We start from the raw sequence: 19,554 nt of genomic DNA, 5'->3' as shown, positions 1-19,554 counted from the left end.
CCACAGCAGTGAGAGGCCCGCGTACTGCAAAACAAAACAAAACAAAACAAAACAAAACCATTTTATCTATACGCTTGTGACATCCATTCCTTCTCCTTGCTTCCAAATAGCATGGTAGAAAGGGGTAGAAAGATTTGGAAGGTCAAATGGAAGAAATCCAGCACACTGATGTGATATTCCATTGTATGAATAAACAACAATTTGTCCAGTCTGCTTTTGATGAACATTTGGAATGTCTGCATTTGGGCTGTCATAAACAGTGCTGTATGGATATTCTCATATATGTTTCTTGATGCACCTCTCTATACATTTCTGTTGAATATTTATCTAGGAATGGAATCGCTAGTTATAGGGTATGCCTGCTTTGATAGATGATGCCAAATTTCCCCAAAGTAGTTGTATTAGTTTATAGTCCGACCAGCAGTACATGAAATTTCTCCTTGTTGCACATCGTTACCAGCACTTGGCAATGTTAATCTTTTTAAATTTAGACGTGCTGATGACTGTGCAGTTGTGTGCCATTGTGGTGACTTCCATGACATCTTTTTAAGTGACATCCTTTTTTGTGACATACCTGTTCAAGTTTCTTGCCCACTACTGGGTTACCTTTTTCTTACTGATTTATAAAGAAGAGAGCTGTGTGAAAGGGCGCTCCCCAGCAAGTCCTGGCTGCAGAATGGACTGCACATGTAAAGGGCAAAGCTACCAGAGACTTATTAGAGAGACTGTTGTGGGGTGGAAAGCAGAACAAATATAGTAGAGGGCAGGCAGTGCAGGACCCTTGGAGTTCTGGCCCAGCCAGAGTGGTATGACCTCATTAACACCTTGTTAATATCTTAGGCTTCTGCTGAGACACCAGAAAGGACAAACTTTAGAATCAAGGACCATACCCTAGGTAGAGTAAGGCCTATTCTACTTAGACCCACCATGAACAAAGCCTAAAACCAAGCCCTGACAAAAATTTGCAGAGGGGATAATTTGGAGATTGAGTCCTGCCAGGTGAAAGGAGCTTGGGAAACAACTTGGTTTCTAATATTCCTCCCTAGTAAAGCACAAAATCAAGCTTACACAAGTTCAAGGTAATTGAATGGCCTACTACACAAAAATGAACTATTTTATAGAAAGATAAAATTATCCAGAATCTCGATATTGTATCACCCACAGCATATAGTATACAGTTTTTAAAAAATTAGACATACAAAGAAACAGGAAAATATGGTTCATATTTTTAAAGGAAAAAAGTAGTCAATAGAAACCAATTTAGAGATAGTCTAGATATTGGATTTAGCAGTCAGAGCCTATAATGCAAAAGAGAGAGTGAGAGAAATCTTTTCTTGCTCCAAGTTCATAAATATATTCCCCTCTGTTATCTTGCAGAACTCTGTTATCCAGTACAGTAGCCACTAGTCACATGTGTCTATTTAATTTGAAGTTTAAATTAGTTGAAAGGAAATTAAAATTAAAAAGTCACTTCCTCATTGGCATTGGCCACTTTTCAGGTGCTCAGTAGCCACTTGCCACTTATGGGTACCATATCGGACAGTGTTGACATAGAACATTTCCATCATCACAGGAAGTTCTATTGAACGGTGCTGTTCTAGAAACTTTATTGTTATTCCTGTCACATTTAAACCTAGAATTGAATTTTGTGCTTGTTGTAAGGGTTAAGTTTCTTTTTTCCCACATAGTTCTCCATTAACCTCATATCAATTTTTGAAAAGATTGTTCTTTCCCCATTGCTCTCTAGTGTCATCTTTGTCATAATGAAGTGCCCTGATGTGCATGGATGTTTCTAAATTCTTTTTCTCATCTAGTCTATTTGTCTACCTCTGTGCCAACACCAAATTGTCTTAAGTATTCTAGTGTTAAAATAAGTTTTGGTGTTTAGCAGAATAAATACTCCCCTTATTGGGATGTAGATTAGAATTTTATGAACCTATAGATCAGTTCAAGAATTAACTTTTTTTGTAATAGTTCGTCTTCCAAATCATTACTATTATATCTCTCTTCATTTACTTAGGTCCTAACGTCTCTCTAAATCTCTTTTCTGCAAAAACACCCTCTATTTATTTGTTAGATTTATTCCCAGGTATTTGATGCTTTCTGAAGCTATTGTAATTGGTAACTTTAAAAATCTTATTTTCTGTTGGTTGGCATGTAGGAAGTATACTTGGTTTTTGAAAGTGATTGAACTACAGCTTGTCTTATATCCAGCAACCTTATTAAACTCACTTACTTATTTATCCATAGATACTTTGGCCTCTCTGCATACATCTCATATCAGTTGTTACTAATGACAAATAGATGGAGAAAAATACATTTAATAAAATTCAACATTGAGATGATCATATGTTTTTCTCTTTTAAACTGCTAATTTGGTGAATTACATTTGTTGATTATAAAATGTTAAACTACCTTGCATTCCTGTACTAAATGCGTTTTATCAGTGATTTATTATACTTTTTATATATCACTGAATTCAGTTTGCTTACATTTTGTTTAGGATTTTTTGCAGTTAGGTTCATGAATGAGATTAGTCTATCATTTTTTTTATCTTGTCCTGCCATTTCAATGTTTTAAAATCTTTATTGAAGTATAAACAGTATACTGTCGTTAGTTTCTGTTGTACAACAAAGTGAATCAGCCATATACATACATATATCCCCGTATCCCCTCCCTCTTGAGCCTCCCTCCCACCCTCCCTATCCCACCTCTCTAAGTCATTGCAAAGCACTGGGCTGATCTCCCTGTGCTATGCTGCTGCTTCCCACTAGCTATCTGTTTTACATCCGGTAGTGTATATATGTCGATGCTACTCTCACTTCGCCCCAGCTTCCCTCTCCCCCTCTGCCTCCCCCTCCCCGTGTCCTCAAGTCCATTCTGTATGTCTGCATCTTTATTCCTGCCCTGCCACTAGGTTCATCAGTACCTTTTTTTTTTTTTTAGATTTCCGTATATATATGTTAGCATACAGTATTTGTTTTTCTCTTTCTGACTTAATTCACTCTGTATGACAGACTATAGGTCCATCCATCTCACTACTAATAACTCAATTTTGTTTCTTTTTATGGCTGAGTAATTTTCCATTGTATATATGTGCCACATCTTCTTTATTCATTCGTCTGTCAGTGGACATTTAGGTTGCTTCCATGTCCTGGCTGTTGTCAGTAGTGCTGCAATGAACATTGTGGTACATGACTCTTTTTGAATTATGGTTTTCTCTGGATATATGCTCAGTAGTGGGATTGCTGGGTCATATGGTAGTTCTACTTTTAGTTTTTTAAGGAACCTCCATACTGTTCTCCATAGTGGCTGTATCACTTTACGTTCCCGCAAACAGTGCAGGAGTGTTCCCTTTTCTCCACACCCTCTCCAGCATTTATTGTTTCTAGATTTTTTGATAATGGCCATTCTGACCGGTGTGAGGTGATACCTTATTGTAGTTTTGATTTGCATTTCTCTAATAATTAGTGATGTTGAGCATCTTTACTGCCATTTCAATTTTAGTGTCAAGGTTTTGCTAGTCTCATAAAGCAACTTCTGAAGTGTTTCCTCTTTTTCTATTATGGAAGAGTTTGTGTAAGTTTAGTGGTTTGGGGCTTTTGTTTTTCCCTAAATATTTGGTACAATTCGCTGATGAAGCCATCTAGTTTTCTTTGTGATATGAATTCAGTTTCTTTAATAGTTATAAAATTATTCAGATTTTCTACTTATTATTGTGTCAGTTTAAGAAATTATACCTTTCTAGAATTTGTCCACTCCATCTCAGTTTTCAAATTTATGGTATTAAGTTCTTCATTGTATGATATTATTAGGTCTCCAAGGTAAGTCATTGTATCATTTCAGATATTGATTTTCTGTATCTTCTTTCTCATATTTTCCCTTGAATAATTTCAACAGTAGCTCTTTAATGAAAGCTTATTTTTTATTTCATCAATTTTTTATTTTATCTTTTTTTCTAGTCTGTTTTCTTGAGTGATGTCACTTTGCTTTCATTTTTCTAACTTTTTAATATGAATGCTTACATCCTTGATTTTTAGCTTTTCTTCCCTAATACATGCACTTTAAGGCTATTTATGTCCTTTTAAACACAGATTTAGCTGCATTCCATACATTCTGGGTTTTCATTATTATTGAATTTAAGATATTTTCTAGTTTCCAGAGTTATTTAGAAGGACATTTCTTAATCTACAAACCGTGGAAGATCCTCTAGTTCTTTTTTTCTTAAGTCCTAGCTAGATTGCATAAATGTGGTCATAAGGATATACTATGATTTCAGTATTTTCAAATTTGTTGACCCAATTTTTGGTGAACTATTTTCTATAATTCTTGAGTGTAGTGTTCTATATATGTCAACTAGATCAATTCTGTTAATTGTGTGTTTTGTATCTTCTATCCCTTACTCATTTTTGTCAGCTTGTTCTATCAGTTACTGAGAGAGGTGTGTTAAGATCCTACACAATTATTTTAAATTTGTCTATTTCTCCCTTTTATTTCTGTCAATATTTTCTTTATATATTTTAAGACTGTGTAATTAGGTGCACATAAATCTAGAATTGTAGTATCAACTAATGAATTGAACCTTTCATCCGTAGGAAGTTTTTCTTTTTTTTCTGGTAATGCTTTTTTGCCTTAAAGCCTATTAGTTGCACCAGCTTTCTCTTCATTTGTGTTGGCATGGTATATCTTTTTGCATTTTTTTACTTTCAAACTTTCTTTAGGTACACCTCTTATAAGTAGCATATCATTTTTTCTTTAATTCAGTCTGATAATCTTTGTGTTTTAATTGGAATATTTAGTCCATTTGCAGTTAATGTAATTATTGATAAATTTGAGTCTAGATCTACCACCTTACTATTGGTTTTTATTTTTTTCCAGTCCAGTCTCTCCTTTTTCTCTGCTTTCTTACCTTCTTCTGGATTAAGGATTTTTTACTACTCTTTCTTCCCCCTTTATTAGCTTGGTAGTTATAGTCTCTTTTACTGTTTAGTGGTTACCCTAGAAAGTACAGAATGTACACTTCACTTATTAACATCTATTATAAATTAGAACTTTTACCTCTTCCAGGACTGTCCAAGGTCCTTAGAACCCTTTCACTCCATTTAAGCCTCTACCATACTTTGTGCTATTATTGTCGTATATTTTAAACTGCCCAAGACACATTTTTATTGTATTTTACAGTCAATATTCATTTAGATTCACTCTCATATTTCCATTTTGTTGCTCTTCATTCTTTCCTTAATCTTCAGTCTTCCATCTGTGATCATTTTTCTTCTGTCTAAAGAGCATCCTTGAGAGAGAGAGAGAGAGAGAGTCAGTGTGTGTGTGGTGTCTTTGTGTGTGTATGTGTATTTTGTATAGGTCGGCTTACAACAAATTCTCTTGTTTGGGGTTTGTTTTTTTACTTTGGTCTGAAAATGTCTTCATTTGACCTTTGTTTTTGAAGATTATTTTGTATTGCATATAGAATTCTTGTTTAGCATTTATTTTCTTTTGTTTATTTGAAAATACCATCTTATTCTGGCCTCCATTGTTTCAACTGAGAAGTCAGCTCTCAAATTTAAAAGCTTGCTGCATTTAAGATTTTTCTCTTTGTCTCTTTGTCTTTGGTTTCAGCAGCTTGACTAGGTGGCAAGTTTTTAAAATTTTATGCTGAATGGATAAAGAAGATGTGATATATATATATATACACACAATGGGATATTACTCAGCCATAAAAGAAAATGAAATTCTGCCATTTGCAGCAACATGGATAGACCTAGAGAATATTATGCTTAGTGAAATAAGTCAGACAAAGACAAATACTGTATGATATCACTTATATGTGGAATCTAAAAAAATCTAAAAAATAATACAAATGAATGTATATACAAAACAGAAACAGACTCACAGATATAGAAAACAAACTAGTGGTTACTAGGAAGAGGGAAGTGGAGAGAGGCCAAATTAGGGGTATGGGACTAAGAAATACAAACTACTATGTATAAAATAGATAAGCAACAAGGATATATTTTATAGCACAGGGAATTAAAGCCATTATTTTGTAATAACTTTTAATGGAATATAATCTGTAAAAATACTGAATCACTATGCTGTATACCTGAAACTCATATAATACTGTAAATCAGCTATACTTCAGTTTGAAAAATAAAAATAAATAAAAAGTAATTCAAAATGGAAAAAAAATACATTTATTCTGCTTGAGGTTTGTAGGACTTCTTGAATCTGTGGCTTGATGTCTCTCACCAGTTTCAGAAAATTCTTAGCCAATATCCCTTTGAAGCTCATGCTCCGTTTTCTCTATTTCTCTCTCCTTCAGTAACTCTAACCGTATATGTTATATTTTCACACTGTCTGTCCTATGTCTCTTACTCTCTGTTCTGAATTTTCTATCCTTCTGCCTTTCTCTACTTCAAACTGGATATTTTACCTAGCCTCTCTTCCAACTCACTATTTCAGTTTTCAGCTTATCTAATATGCTGTTAAACTCATCTGTGAGTTATTAATTTCAATTATTATATTCTTAAGTTATAAAATTTTTATTTGATGCTTTTTCATAGTTTCCAAATTTCTGTGGAAATGCTTGATCTTGTATTTTATTTTTTTGAACTATTAAAAATAGTTATTTAAAGTCTGTATCTCCTAACCCCTTTATCTGGATCCCTGTGTGTCTCTTTATATTTGTGATATTCATTCATGTTTTCTTATTTCCTTATGTGTTCAGTTATTTTTGACTGAGTGCTCAACATAGTATATTAAAAGTTGTAGAGATAATTTAAGCTTCAAATGATGTTCTTTTCCTCCAGAAAGAACTTATGTTTTTTCTTAGGAGTCTAGGGATACTTAATCTAGTTTCAAGAATTGAGATCATTTAAAGCTGGGTTTTAGTCCCTCAGAATACAGTTCCATTTCTTCCTTCCTTCCTTCCTTCCTTCCTCCCCCCCTCCCTCCCTCCCTCCCTCCCTTCCTTCCTTCCTTCCTTCCTTCCTTCCTTCCTTCCTTCCTTGTCCCTCCCTCCCTCCTTTCCTTCCACAATTCCATTTCTAATTCACACTGCTCTTAGGTATAACTCTCAGAGTTCCCAGCTAAAGTCTGGGGTTTTCTACAAGGCCAACCACCTTAGAGCAGGCCTCGAACTCGTATTTTTTTCTTCCTAGATCCATGAGGCTGTCAGTAACTTTTTAGCCCCTTAGCTACCTTTTCTGAAATCAGCAGACATACCCCTGAGGAAAAGTGTCCCCCCATATCAGGCTTGCTCCTCTGGGCTTCCTTCTCATCCTATATCATGGTTCCAGAATTCTGGATTACCTTCTTGGTTCTCTGCCGCCTTCAGATAGATTTTCCACCCCAGATTTTTTGCTTTTTCAACCAGAATATTAATCCAAATTACCTAGTGTACCTTTACTATAAGAAGAAAGCCTTCTTTTAGTTTCCTAACCTATTTTTCTGGATGGCAGGTATTCCAAGCATGCTCAGTTTCAAGAAGGGAAGTGTAGCACCCATTCAGATGATGCTGATTTTACACATCTTATGATTCATGTTATAAACCCTGAGAAGCCCTTCCAAGTATGTCTCTTTGTACAAACTCTGAGAGATACAGAGACCGTGAATCATACCAGGTATTAAATAAAATGGAATTAAAAATTAAAAGCAGAGCTTCTGGGTTGGTGGACAAATGAAGGTGCTGCTCCCCCCAATTAATTAATTAAATTCAAGCAAAGAAAAAATTTAATTAATTGTTGGGTAGAATGTTATTAACTAAAGCAAATGTCATGAACAGGGGAAGGAGAAAAGCACAAAATGGCCTGAAAGGACCAGGGCTAGTACAGTCAGATACACAGTGGTTTTTCACCTAATGCAGGACCCCACTGACCTAGGGGATAGATGAGAACGTTTGTGGGGGTCTCATAGTATTAATGGACCTTAATCCATAGTATTAATGGATGCTAAATGCAAGGAGAGGGGCATTCTGAAGAACAGAGAATTCTCTTGCCCTTCATGCCAGTAGTATGAAAAAAATGTAGAGATAATTTAAGTTTCTGGTGTTATCTTTCTCCAGAGAGCATTTATCTTTGCTTCTGCGACCAGACACTGGTAGAGCAAGAAGATTTGTACAAAGTTATTGTATTACTTAGAGTAGACTAAGAATCCCCAAATTCTGAGACTTAAGAAGAAATTCGTTTCTCATTCATATAGCAATCTAGGACAGTTTGCATAATAATCTAGGACAGTTGTTCACAGTTGCGACTACTCTTTTCCTCACACTGATTTAAGACCTAGGTTGCTTCCACTTTGCAGGTCTTCTGTCTCCTAGGACCTTGTCATTATATGCATGGGTGAAGCGGGATGACCATCCAGATTCCAGTTGGCAGAAAGGGAAAGAAAGCATGGAGGGGGTATATAGCTGTCTTCCAGGTTCTAGCCTAGAGGTGGCACACCTCACTTTTCCCCCTTCCGTTAATGAGAACTTAGTCATGTGGTCACATGTAGCTGAGTAGGGGCTAGGACATGTAATCTAACTAAGTACCCTGGTAGAATAAGATATAACACATCTTGGTGGACAGCTGACAAGCTCTATCACAGCTGTAATGAAAAATATGAGTAGAAAAATAAGGTAGAATTTAGTTTGGGCAGCTCTCAAGTGCCAGGTCAAGTTTGGACTTTGCCCTGTAACTGCAAGGAAAGCTAGTAACTGTTTCTGAGCAGGGGAGTGGAATGACTGGGATAATTATTCTGGCAATAGTGGGCAAAAATATTGCTATTACAGGAGTCCAGAAGTAAGAAATAAGATAGTAAGCAAGTGTGATGGCTGGGGGAAGGGGAGAGAGGAGACAAAATGCACCGATATTGTTAGGGACACACGGAATGTCAGGTATTGACAGCTAACAGATCTTGAGCACTTTGCATTTATTAACTTATTTAATTCTCAGAAAAATCCTTACTATCCCCATTCTACTAATGAGGAAACTGAGACTTGGGGTATAGTTGAGATAGAAGCCAAGTCATAGTAAGAGTTAAAGAAAAAGACTCTGACAAATACAGGCTTCTGGTAACTGACTGTACTGCTGAACTGAATGAATAAGCATTTTCAGAACTCTAATGGAAAACTGATGAATTCATAAAAGTGCTAACAAAAGATCAAGATGAAAAAAAAATTAATTACATGGGACTGAGTGAACTGATGAGGATGATTATAATTTTTGTGACTTTCTGTTTGAATAATAAAAAAAGAGAGATACATGAGTGATTAGAAAATATGGGCAGCATTTGTAGATTGCTCTGAATAAGTTTGTCCATGAAGGTAGGAAAGAGACAAGACATTAGATGATAGAGAAACATCATCAAGTAAGCATAACAGCTCTAACCTTTATTGAGCACTTCCTGTATGTCGACTGCTGATCGAAGTTCTATATGCAGATTCTCTCATTTAGTCCATTTTATAGGTAAGACGACATAATTTGCCCAAAGTCACAAAGCTAGTAAATGGCAGGGCTGGAAATGTTTTCTTCAAGAGTGGAGCGAGCTATCCATTTGAAATCCAGCTCAAATTCTTTCTCTGTCTAGTTTCACCAGGTGCTGCACCCATATTCTCTCTCTCCCCGCCCCCCAACCCTCTCTTTCCCATACTCTTCTGTGTTTCTCTTAATACATTTTTACTTGTGCCAGACATTTTAGCACTTAATTATTGCCTAGTAGTTTCCTGTATCTTGGCTGTATTTAAGCTTTTTAGGTCAGTGACCATCTTTTCTCCTTTGCCTGTTTTCTTAAGAGTTCCTGGTACAATGCCTGGCATGTAGAACACATTTGAAAAATATCTGTTTGTGACCCTGAGTATTTTGTTGATTTAAATATTCCAATAAAAAGTTAATCAATGATGTATTTATTTAGGTAAGTTTGTATTAATTAGTCACACATGAATCCTTTCATCTGATTCATTTTCTTAAATAGTGTTTCCTAGATTTGCTGCCATTTAGCTATTAACATACTGATTATAGAGGATTGTTTTCCATGCCTTCTAAACTTCAATATGATAATCTTGTATTAAATATGTCTTCCACTTTCTTAACAGGTAGATGCTGGCTGGATTGGATTTTGGTCCATAGTTGGAGGCTGTGTTGTTGGAATAGCTATGGCAAGGTGAGAATATTTTACGTTAAACATGTTAGTGGGCAGAACCAAAAAAAGCCCAAAGGGAGACTCCACTCCCCTAGATAAACATTAAAATTGAAGGAAAAGTAAAACAGGCAAAAGTCAGATAAGGGCACTTGTTCAGGCTGTAAGAAAATTCACATGCAGTAGATAGAATTTGCTGCTACAAGAAACCTTCACAGGAGTAGTCCATCCTAAAATGTTTTTGGAGACTAGAGATGTATTTCCAGTATAATTAAGCTGACTTTCTCCATATTATTAGAGAGCAACATCTACAAATGGGGAAGAGTATACAATAATAAAGGCAAATTGATAGTTTTTGAGATTAGAAGAGAATTGAAAGGAATCATTCATAAGAGCATCTCTAGAACTTTCCATGAAAAGTCAGTATCCTGATTAGCAGATATTTATTTCTGGTCACTTTTGGCAGGTATGACTCTATAGTTACCACATTTTGACGAAAAATGTCCATAAAGACTTAGAGTTTCATCAAACTCTCTCTGATCTTAACCATTATGACAACACATTTTTAGAATGAGACAGAAGAAGGAAAAAGCCTCATTTATTCTGAAAAAAGAAAAGAATGAAAATGTCACTCATGTAGGTAACTGCCTATAAAACTACTCTTGGTGTTTCCAGTGAGATATTATTCTTTCACTTTCCAAATCATTTTACCCTGTTTAATCAAAAACAAAATTGGACAGTCAACTTTAGCAGGAATTGGGAGAATCTAATTACATGTTTGGGGAGATCAAATAAGATATGTGAAGCACCTTGCTATCTAAATATTTAAACACAGTTGACACAGGATAATATTATATCTAAACCTTACAGTTTGCCTAGTGTTTCTGGGCTAATGAAAGAGTAAGTTGTCACTGTAATTTCTAAATCACTTTATCTGAGGTTTTTATAAGTTAGAAAAATATGAGGATAAAATCGAAAAGCTAAAGAATAGGAGCATAGCTATTTGTAGGAAATCACTACACTGATACTAGAATACATTGACCTATCACATTTGATAAGAACCATATCTAATTTTTCTAATTAAATCTCCAAGCCAATGATAGCAAGTCATCATTTACCAAATCCTTTTCTGAGCACCACATAGGTCAAAGAGGGACACATTATGTATCAGAAATGACATCTCAAATGCTCCTTTCTCTTCATTTTGTTCTACAAACCCTTAATTTTAACTATATGGAAAAGTTAGAATGAGGACGTTTCTGTTTTTAAATTGTTGAAATGGCAGTTCTAAAAAGTACTGCCCTTACTCTGGGATCCAAAATCAATTGTAGGTATCTCCTAAGCCTAAAATCAATTTTTAGATTATATTCAAAACAGGCTTTTTGGGATCCCTAGAACAGAATCTCCTTATAGATATGAGTGCTTTGGGTGGTTTTTTTTGTGATTATATTACTAAAGGTTACTACTAAATGTAGTACTTTGGTCCTAACTGTACACTTTGATGGTATAAGCCCATTTGAAAGGACTAGGTATCTAAAATTGGTAGACCAGAGTAGTCAGTTTATTCTTGTGTGATCAGGCCCTGGAAAACTTACTCACTGTTCAACTTCACTCAGTTCTGATTGTACCAGAAAACTGTTTTATTCTCTCATACCTGGCCATCTGCCCATCTGACAAGTAAGTTCATGCAGCATAGCAAAATATAAATCAGAAAAGTGGTGAGCATGGAATTATAACAAAGCATTTGGATTTTCTTGAGGGGCATTTCCATCAAGCTGCGGAACCTTTTTCAGAGTACATAAGAATTTTCTGTTTGTGAACTTTCCTAATAGAGAGCTAACCAAAGTCACTAGGCAAAGGTGCATCCATTTTTCCCACCAAAAGGTGGCATCAGCTCTCATAGGAAGTCGTTTTAGTCTAGATAACACTTTACAAACATGATTAACCACATCACATTAAATAAGTGCAAAATGAAAGATAGTATTGCAAGTCATATAATTACAGTAGAAATTAAAATCAATTTAAAAAACAGAGAAAACATGGTATATGTTGTATTTGGGATGGGATCAGTTTTTCTACAATAGGAACAATTCTGAAGGACAGAGTAAGCTGTATACAGGCACAGCAAGAGGATTGTGCTTATATAATCAACGGTTCATCAGTAGATGAGGAAAAACAGTTGGCAAATGGAAAACTTTTTGGTCATTACTAAACGATAAGCATCTCAACCAGGAGTCTCATGTTAATTCAAGATAAAGCAGGATTTTTGAGAACTTAAAATGCTGTGAAACATTATACACAAATTTTGTAGAATAAATTCACTATTCTAGAGCTAGGTTCTTGCTCTTACAAAGCTTATAGTCTGATAGGGAAGACAAACAATAAATGCAAAAACAAGAGAAATTCCAATAGAGTTAAGTGCTATAGAGAAAATAGAGTGTGGAGTTGGGATGGGGAGGGCTTCCTCCACAAGCATGGAGAGCCTTCCTGAACTGAGACCCAAATGACCTGAACAATAAGCAGGAGTAAGTCATATGAGGATCTGGGGGTACCAGCATTCCAGGACAGGTGCAGAAGCTACCGTTGCTGTGGGAAACAACCTTAGCATGTAGGAGAAACAGAAACAGGGCTGTGCAGCTGGAGAATAATAAGACAAAGGGAAAGTGGAGGCAGAGACCAGATCGTATAGGACCCCAAAGGCTCTGGTGTAACCATTTGTATTGGTTCTTTAGGTGAGTTTGAATTTTGGGAGAGCCATCTTTGCAAGTTTACATCAACAAGTTAGCCTGTTTTCTAAAACTAGGACAATATGTGCTCATTATAGGATGTTTGGAAATTATAGAAAAATATATAAAGAAAGTAAAGTGGCAATTTAAAACTCAGAATCCATCCTGTAACTTACAGATCCAGAACAGAGATCACATTTTATGTGTTTTGTGAGAGAAAAAAGAGCGCATTTATCACGAAGCAACATTTATCACACACACACAAACACATAAAATGTATTGGTTTAAAAAAATCAAAAAACTTGCGTTTAAAAGCATTGAAATTTTTTCAGGAAATTATTGTTTAATGAAAACGTGTCATTGATGTAAATGGTATTTTAAATATCCAGCTAGCATTAATAGAACATTGTTTCTTTTCAGGTTTGCAGATTTTATCAGGGGTATGCTGAAACTAATTCTTCTCCTCCTGTTTTCTGGGGCTACACTGTCATCCACGTGGTTCACCCTGACCTGTTTGAACAGCATCACACACCTGCCTTTAACCACAGGTGAACACAGACTGTTTTGAACTTTGAATAAATAGTTTCAGTTTATAGAAGTATATACACACTGACAGTAGGACTTTTTCCATAAGTAATTGTTAAATATACAAAAAGGTCTCCCTTGTCTAGCCATCAGACCATCATCCCATCTAAAAAGAGCTCAAGAAATAACTAAAAACATTTCCATTGGATTTTGCATATGGAAATATATAATCTTTAGCCTAAGCTTATATAGCATGGAAAAGCTTATATTCTTTTAAAAATCATATCAGAGCATAATACAAGTATTTTTTATCTGGTTTATAGCCATTACATGATTGTTAAACAAGAAGGAAAATGAACATGAACAGAGGCAAAAAGCTATGATGTTTCAAGTACACACCAGTAAAATTCTTTGAATGAGCACCTATAGGTTTATTTTCTATTTAGCCTTTTTAAAAATTTTTTATTCAGTTTATTTAAACTAAAAACAAAAACCAAACAGTTCACCATTTCTCCTACCGCCCCCACCCACCTCTTGCAACCACCAGTCTGTTCTCTGTTTCTGTGAGCTTGGTTTATTGGTTTTTTTTGTTTGTTTGTTTTTGATTCCATATATAAGAGAGATCATACAATATTTGTCTTTCTCTGTCTGACTTACTTCACTTAGCATAATATCCTCAAGATCTAAACATGTCACAGATAGCAAGATTTCATTCTTTATGGCTGAGTAATATTCTATTGCATATATATTCCACAATTTCTTTATCCATTCATCCATTGGTGGACACTTAGGTTGTTTCCATATCTTTGCTATTGTAAATAATGCTGCAGTGAACAAGGGGGGTGTGTAGCTATCTTTTTGAGATAGTGATTTCAATGCCTTCAGATAAGAAATGGAATTGCTGGATCATATGGTAGCTCTATTTTTAGTCTTTTGAGGAACCTTCATACTGTTTTCCATAGTGGCTGTATCAATTTACATTCCCACCAACAGTGTAGGAGGGTTCCCTTTTCTCCACATCCGTGCCAACACTTGTTATTTCTTGTCTTATTGATAATAGCCATTCTGACAGGTGTGAGGTAATATCTCGTTGTGATTTTGATTTGTGTTTTCCTGATGATTAATGATATTGAACTTCTTTTATGTGTCTGTTGGCCATCTGTATGTCTTCTTTGGAAAAATGAGTATTCAGATCTTCTGCCCATTTTTTAATTGCATTGTTTGCTTTTTGGTACTGAATTGTATGAGTTCTTTGTATATTTTGGATATTAACCCCTTATCAGATATATGGTTTGCAATTTTCTCCCATTCAGTAGGTTGCGTTTTCATTTGTTGATGGTTTCCTTTGCTGTGCAGAAGCTCTTTAGTTTGATATAGTCCCAGTTGTTCATTTTCACTTTTGTTCTTTTGCTTTTGGTGTCAGATTCAAAAAATTATTGCCAAGACCTGTGTCAAGGTACTTACTGCCTATATTTTATTCTAGGAGTTTTATGGTTTCAGGTCTTACATTCAAGTCTCTGATCAATTTTGTGTTAATTTTTGCATATGGTGTAAGATAGTGGTCCAAGTTCATTCTTTTGCATGTGGTTGTCCAGTTTTCCTAATATCATTTATTGAAGAGTCTGTCTTTTCCCCATTGCATAGTCCTGGCTTTTTTGTTGTAAATTAATTGACCATAAGTGTGTAGGTTTATTTCTGGGCTCTCTGTTCTGTTCCATTGATCTATGTCTCAATTTTTATGCCAATACTATACTATATTAATTACTATAGCTTTGTAATATTGTTTGAAATCAGGGCATGTGATGCCTCCAGCTTTGTTCTTCTTTCTCAAGGTTGCTTTAGCTATCCAGGGTCTTTTGTGGTTCCACACAAATTTGGGGATTGTTTGTTCTATTTCTGTGAAAAATGCCATTGGAATTTTGATAGGGATTGCTTTGAATCTGTAGATTGCTTTGGGTAGTATGGACATTTTAACAATAGTAATTCTTCCAATCTATGAGCACAGAATATCTTTCCATTTATTTTTGTCTTCTTCAGTTTCTTTAATTAATGTCTTTAAGTTTTCAATATACAGATCTTTCACCTCCTTGGTTAATTTTATTCCTAGGTATTTTATTATTTTGATATAATTGTAAATGGGATTTTTTCTTCATTTCTCTTTCAGATAGTTCATTACTAGTGTAGAGAAATGCAAGATTTTTCTGTACAATTTTACTGAATTTATTAGTTCCAAGTTTTTCTTTTTAAAGGTTAACAAATGGCCTTTAAACTTTTTTTTTTAAAGACTAGTCCTTTGTTTTATTAATTAATTTATTTATTTTTGCTGTGTTGGGTCTTCGTTTCTGTGCGAGGGCTTTCTCTAGTTGTGGCAAGCGGAGGCCACTCTTCATCGCAGTGCGCAGGCCTCTGACTATCGCGGCCTCTCTTATTGCGGAGCACAGGCTCCAGACACGCAGGCTCAGTAGTTGTGGCTCACGGGCCTAGTTGCTCCGCGGCATGTGGTATCCTCCCAGACCAGGGCTCGAACCTGTGTCCCCTGCATTAGCAGGCAGATTCTCAGCCACTGCTCCACCAGGGAAGCCCCCAACAGTTTTTGATGGAGTCTTTAGGATTTTCTGTATATAATATGTCATCTGCAAATAGTGTCAGTTTTGCTTCTTCCCAGTTTAGATACCTTTTTTTTTCTTGCCCAATTGCTGTGACTAGGACTTCCGAATATCACGTTGAATAAAAGTGGGGAGAGTGATTATCCTTGTCTTGTTCCTGATCTTAGAGGAAAAACTTTCAGCTTTTTACCATTGAGTATAACGTTAACTGTGATCTTGTCATGTATGGCCTTTATTACGTTGAGATACATTCCCTTTTTACCTGCTGTGCTGAGCATTTTTATCATAAATGGGTGTTGAATTTTGTCAAATGCTTTTTCTCTGTCTATTGGGATGATCACATGATTTTTATCCCTTCATTTTGTTAATGTGGTGTATCACATTGACTGATTTGCAGATGTTGAACCAGCCTTGAGTCCCTGGAATAAATCTCACTTGATCATGGTATATGATCCTTTTAATGTATTGTTGAATTTGGTTTGCTATTTTGTTAAGGATTTTTGCATCTGTATTCATCAGGGATATTGGCCTGTAATTTTCTTTTTTTGTGGCATCCTTATCTGGTTTTGGTATCAGGATAATGCTGGCCTTGTAAAATGTATTTGGAAGTTTCCCCCTCTTCTGTTTTCTGGAAGAGTTTGAAAAGGATTGGTATTAGTTCACCTCTGAAAGTTTGGTAGAATTCACCAGTGGAGGCTTTTGGTCATGGACCTTTCTTTGTTGAGAGGTTTTTGATTACTGATCCAATCTCCTCCTAGTAACTGATCTGTACAAGTTTTCTATTTCATTGCAATTCAGGCTTTGTAAGTTATATATTTCTAGAAATTTATACATTTCTTCTAGGTTGTCTATTTTGTTGGCATATAATTATATCATAGTAGTCTCTTGTCCTTTGTGTTTCTGTGGTATCAGTTGTAACATCTCTTTCATTTCTCATTTTATTTATTTGCTCTCTTTTTTTCTTGGTGAGTCTAGCCAAGGAGTATAATATAGGCAGTTTACTTATTATTAACTCATCTAATTGACCTGAAACATTTATAGCTGCAGTTGTTTTTAATTGTTATTAGTATCATTTGGGGGTCTATATTAGTCTTTCTATGGCTGCTGTTAATAAGCTACCACAAACATAGTGGCTTAAAAAACCACCAATTTATTATCATATATTTCTGTAAGTTAGAAGTCCAACTCGAGTCTCCCGAGGCTAAAATCAAAATGTGGGCAGACACTAGGGAAGAATTTGTTTCCTTGCCTTCTCTAACTTCTAGAGGCTGTCCACATTCCGTGGCTCGTGGCTCCCTTCATCCATCTGTAAAGCTGGCAACAGCAGGTCAAGTCCTTCTCATATTGCATCTCATACTGCATTGTTCCTTCCTTCCAAGGTAACATCTTCCTCTGAACTTCATATTCTGCCTCCTTCTTCTACTTTTAAGGATCCTTGTGATTACGTCGGGTCTACCCAGGTAATCCAGGATAGTCTCCCAATTTTAAAATCAGCTGATTAGCAACCTTAATTCCATCTGCAGCCTTAATCCTTTTTGCCGTGTATGGAAACATATTCACGGTTTCCAGGAATTCACACATGAATATCTTTTGCGGGAAGGAGGGGACATCATTCCGCACAGTAATGAGTGTGGAACAGGAAATGAGAGTGGCAGTGCCGTTCTGATTACAAGATTTGAGAAGTTGTGTAGTGCCTGTCAGATGTACACATCCCATTAGTAAGTAATTGTGGTTGTTTAAGAATGAAGTAAAAATCTATTTCTTTCAATATATGAGTATTTTTTAATGGCCACTAAATTGCTAGGACATATATATATTTATTAAATTGTTTGGACCTAACCATGTAATTAACAGAATTGTTAGCTATTTCCTTTGGCCTCGAGGCACCACTAAAAAATTACTGAGATGCAAAGGGTGCTGAGAAGGAAGGTTTGGAAACCTCTGCTCTGTACCATCCTGCTGGGATTCCCTCTTTTCAGTGTTTATTGCTTTGCCTATAAATCCCAGTTGTCCAGAGTAATCTTTCTTTGGATACTTTGCACTTTTAATATACTAACATTCCTTCATTAGGGTTTTGAGCAATTTTGTCGAGTGTCCTGAGCCAGAATTTTTTATTATTCTGGTATAGTTTCAACTTTAGCAGCTGTACAACATTCTGGTGGAACAGTTTTAGTTTACAACTCTGTTTGTTCATAGCATTACACTCAAATTTTTTTTCTGATACTGTATGACATGTATGCATATGTTAGATTTCACAAGAATATAGTCGTGAGTACATGGTGAACAGATTTGTTCCCTTGAATTAAGTGCAGAATATTCATTATAAGATAATACGTTCATTAAATTTCATGTATTTTCTATTTAACCTGATAAAATTAACAGTTTTATCTCTGGATGGAGATTTAGTTTTTTACCTCCTTTTTTTTTTTTTTTTTTTTTTTGGCGGTACGCGGGCCTCTCACTGTTGCGGCCTCTCCCGTTGCAGAGCACAGGCTCCGGATGCACGGGCTCAGTGGCCATGGCTCACGGGCCCAGCTGCTCCGCAGCATGTGGGATCTTCCCGGACCGGGGCACAAACCCACATCCCCTGCATCGGCAGGCGGACTCTCAACCACTGCACCACCAGGGAAGCCCCTTACCTCCTTTTTGGTCTGGATTTGTAACACTGAATTTGTTTTACTTTTATAATCAGAAAAGATATATATATTTGAAAACTATGCATCTTTTTATTTTATTTTTTAACATCTTTATTGGAATATAATTGCTTTACAATGGTGTGTTACTTTCTGCTTTATAACAAAGTGAATCAGCTATACATATACACATATCCTCATATCTCCTCCCTCTTGTGTCTCCCTCCCACCCTCCCTATCCCACCCTTGTAGGTGGTCAAAAGCACTGAGCTGATATCCCTGTGTTATGCGGCTGCTTCCCACTAGCTATCTATTTTACGTTTGGTAGTATATATAAGTCCATGCCACCCTCTCACCTCGTCCCAGCTTACCCTTCCCACTCCCCATGTCCTCAAGTCCATTCTCTACATCTGCATCTTTATTCCTGTCCTGCCCCTAGGTTCTTCAGAACCTTTTTTTTTTTTTTAGATTCCATATGTATGTGTTAGCATATGGTATTTGTTTTTCTCTTTCTGACTTACTTCACTCTGTATGACAGACTCTAGGTCCATCCACCTCACTACAAATAACTCAATTTCATTTCTTTTTATGGCTGAGTAATATTCCATTGTACATATGTGCCACATCTTCTTTATCCATGCACCTGTCGATGAACACTTAGGTTGCTTCCATGTCCTGTCTATTGTAAATAGAGCTGCAATGAACGTTGTGGTCCATGACTCCTTTTGGATTATGGTTTTCTCAGGGTATATGCCCAGTAGTGGGATTGCTGGGTCGTATGGTAGTTCTATTTTTAGTTTTTTAGGAACCTCCATACTATTCTCCATAGTGGCTGTATCAGTTTACATTCCCACCAACAGTGCAAGAGGGTTCCCTTTTCTCCACACCCTCTCCAGCATTTATTGTGAAAACTATGCATCTTTTTAAATCTTTAAAGAAAATTGATGTAAT

At 35.9% G+C, this 19,554-nt stretch overlaps 1 protein-coding gene across 1 annotated transcript in view; it reads left to right on the top strand.

The window, feature by feature from the left end:
* SLC49A4 (solute carrier family 49 member 4) overlaps positions 1 to 19,554 on the top strand; it is a 90,742-nt gene that overhangs the window by 49,008 nt on the left and 22,180 nt on the right. Inside the window, exons 6-7 of the mRNA XM_060150477.1 lie at positions 10,070 to 10,137; positions 13,260 to 13,387. Coding sequence (XP_060006460.1) covers positions 10,070 to 10,137; positions 13,260 to 13,387 — 196 coding nt within the window. The remainder of the gene's footprint in view (positions 1 to 10,069; positions 10,138 to 13,259; positions 13,388 to 19,554) is intronic.

The sequence above is a fragment of the Lagenorhynchus albirostris genome, chromosome 5, assembly GCF_949774975.1.
Source record: "Lagenorhynchus albirostris chromosome 5, mLagAlb1.1, whole genome shotgun sequence".
NCBI classification, from domain to species: Eukaryota; Metazoa; Chordata; class Mammalia; order Artiodactyla; family Delphinidae; genus Lagenorhynchus; species Lagenorhynchus albirostris.
This window is presented reverse-complemented; position numbering and strand designations above follow the sequence as displayed.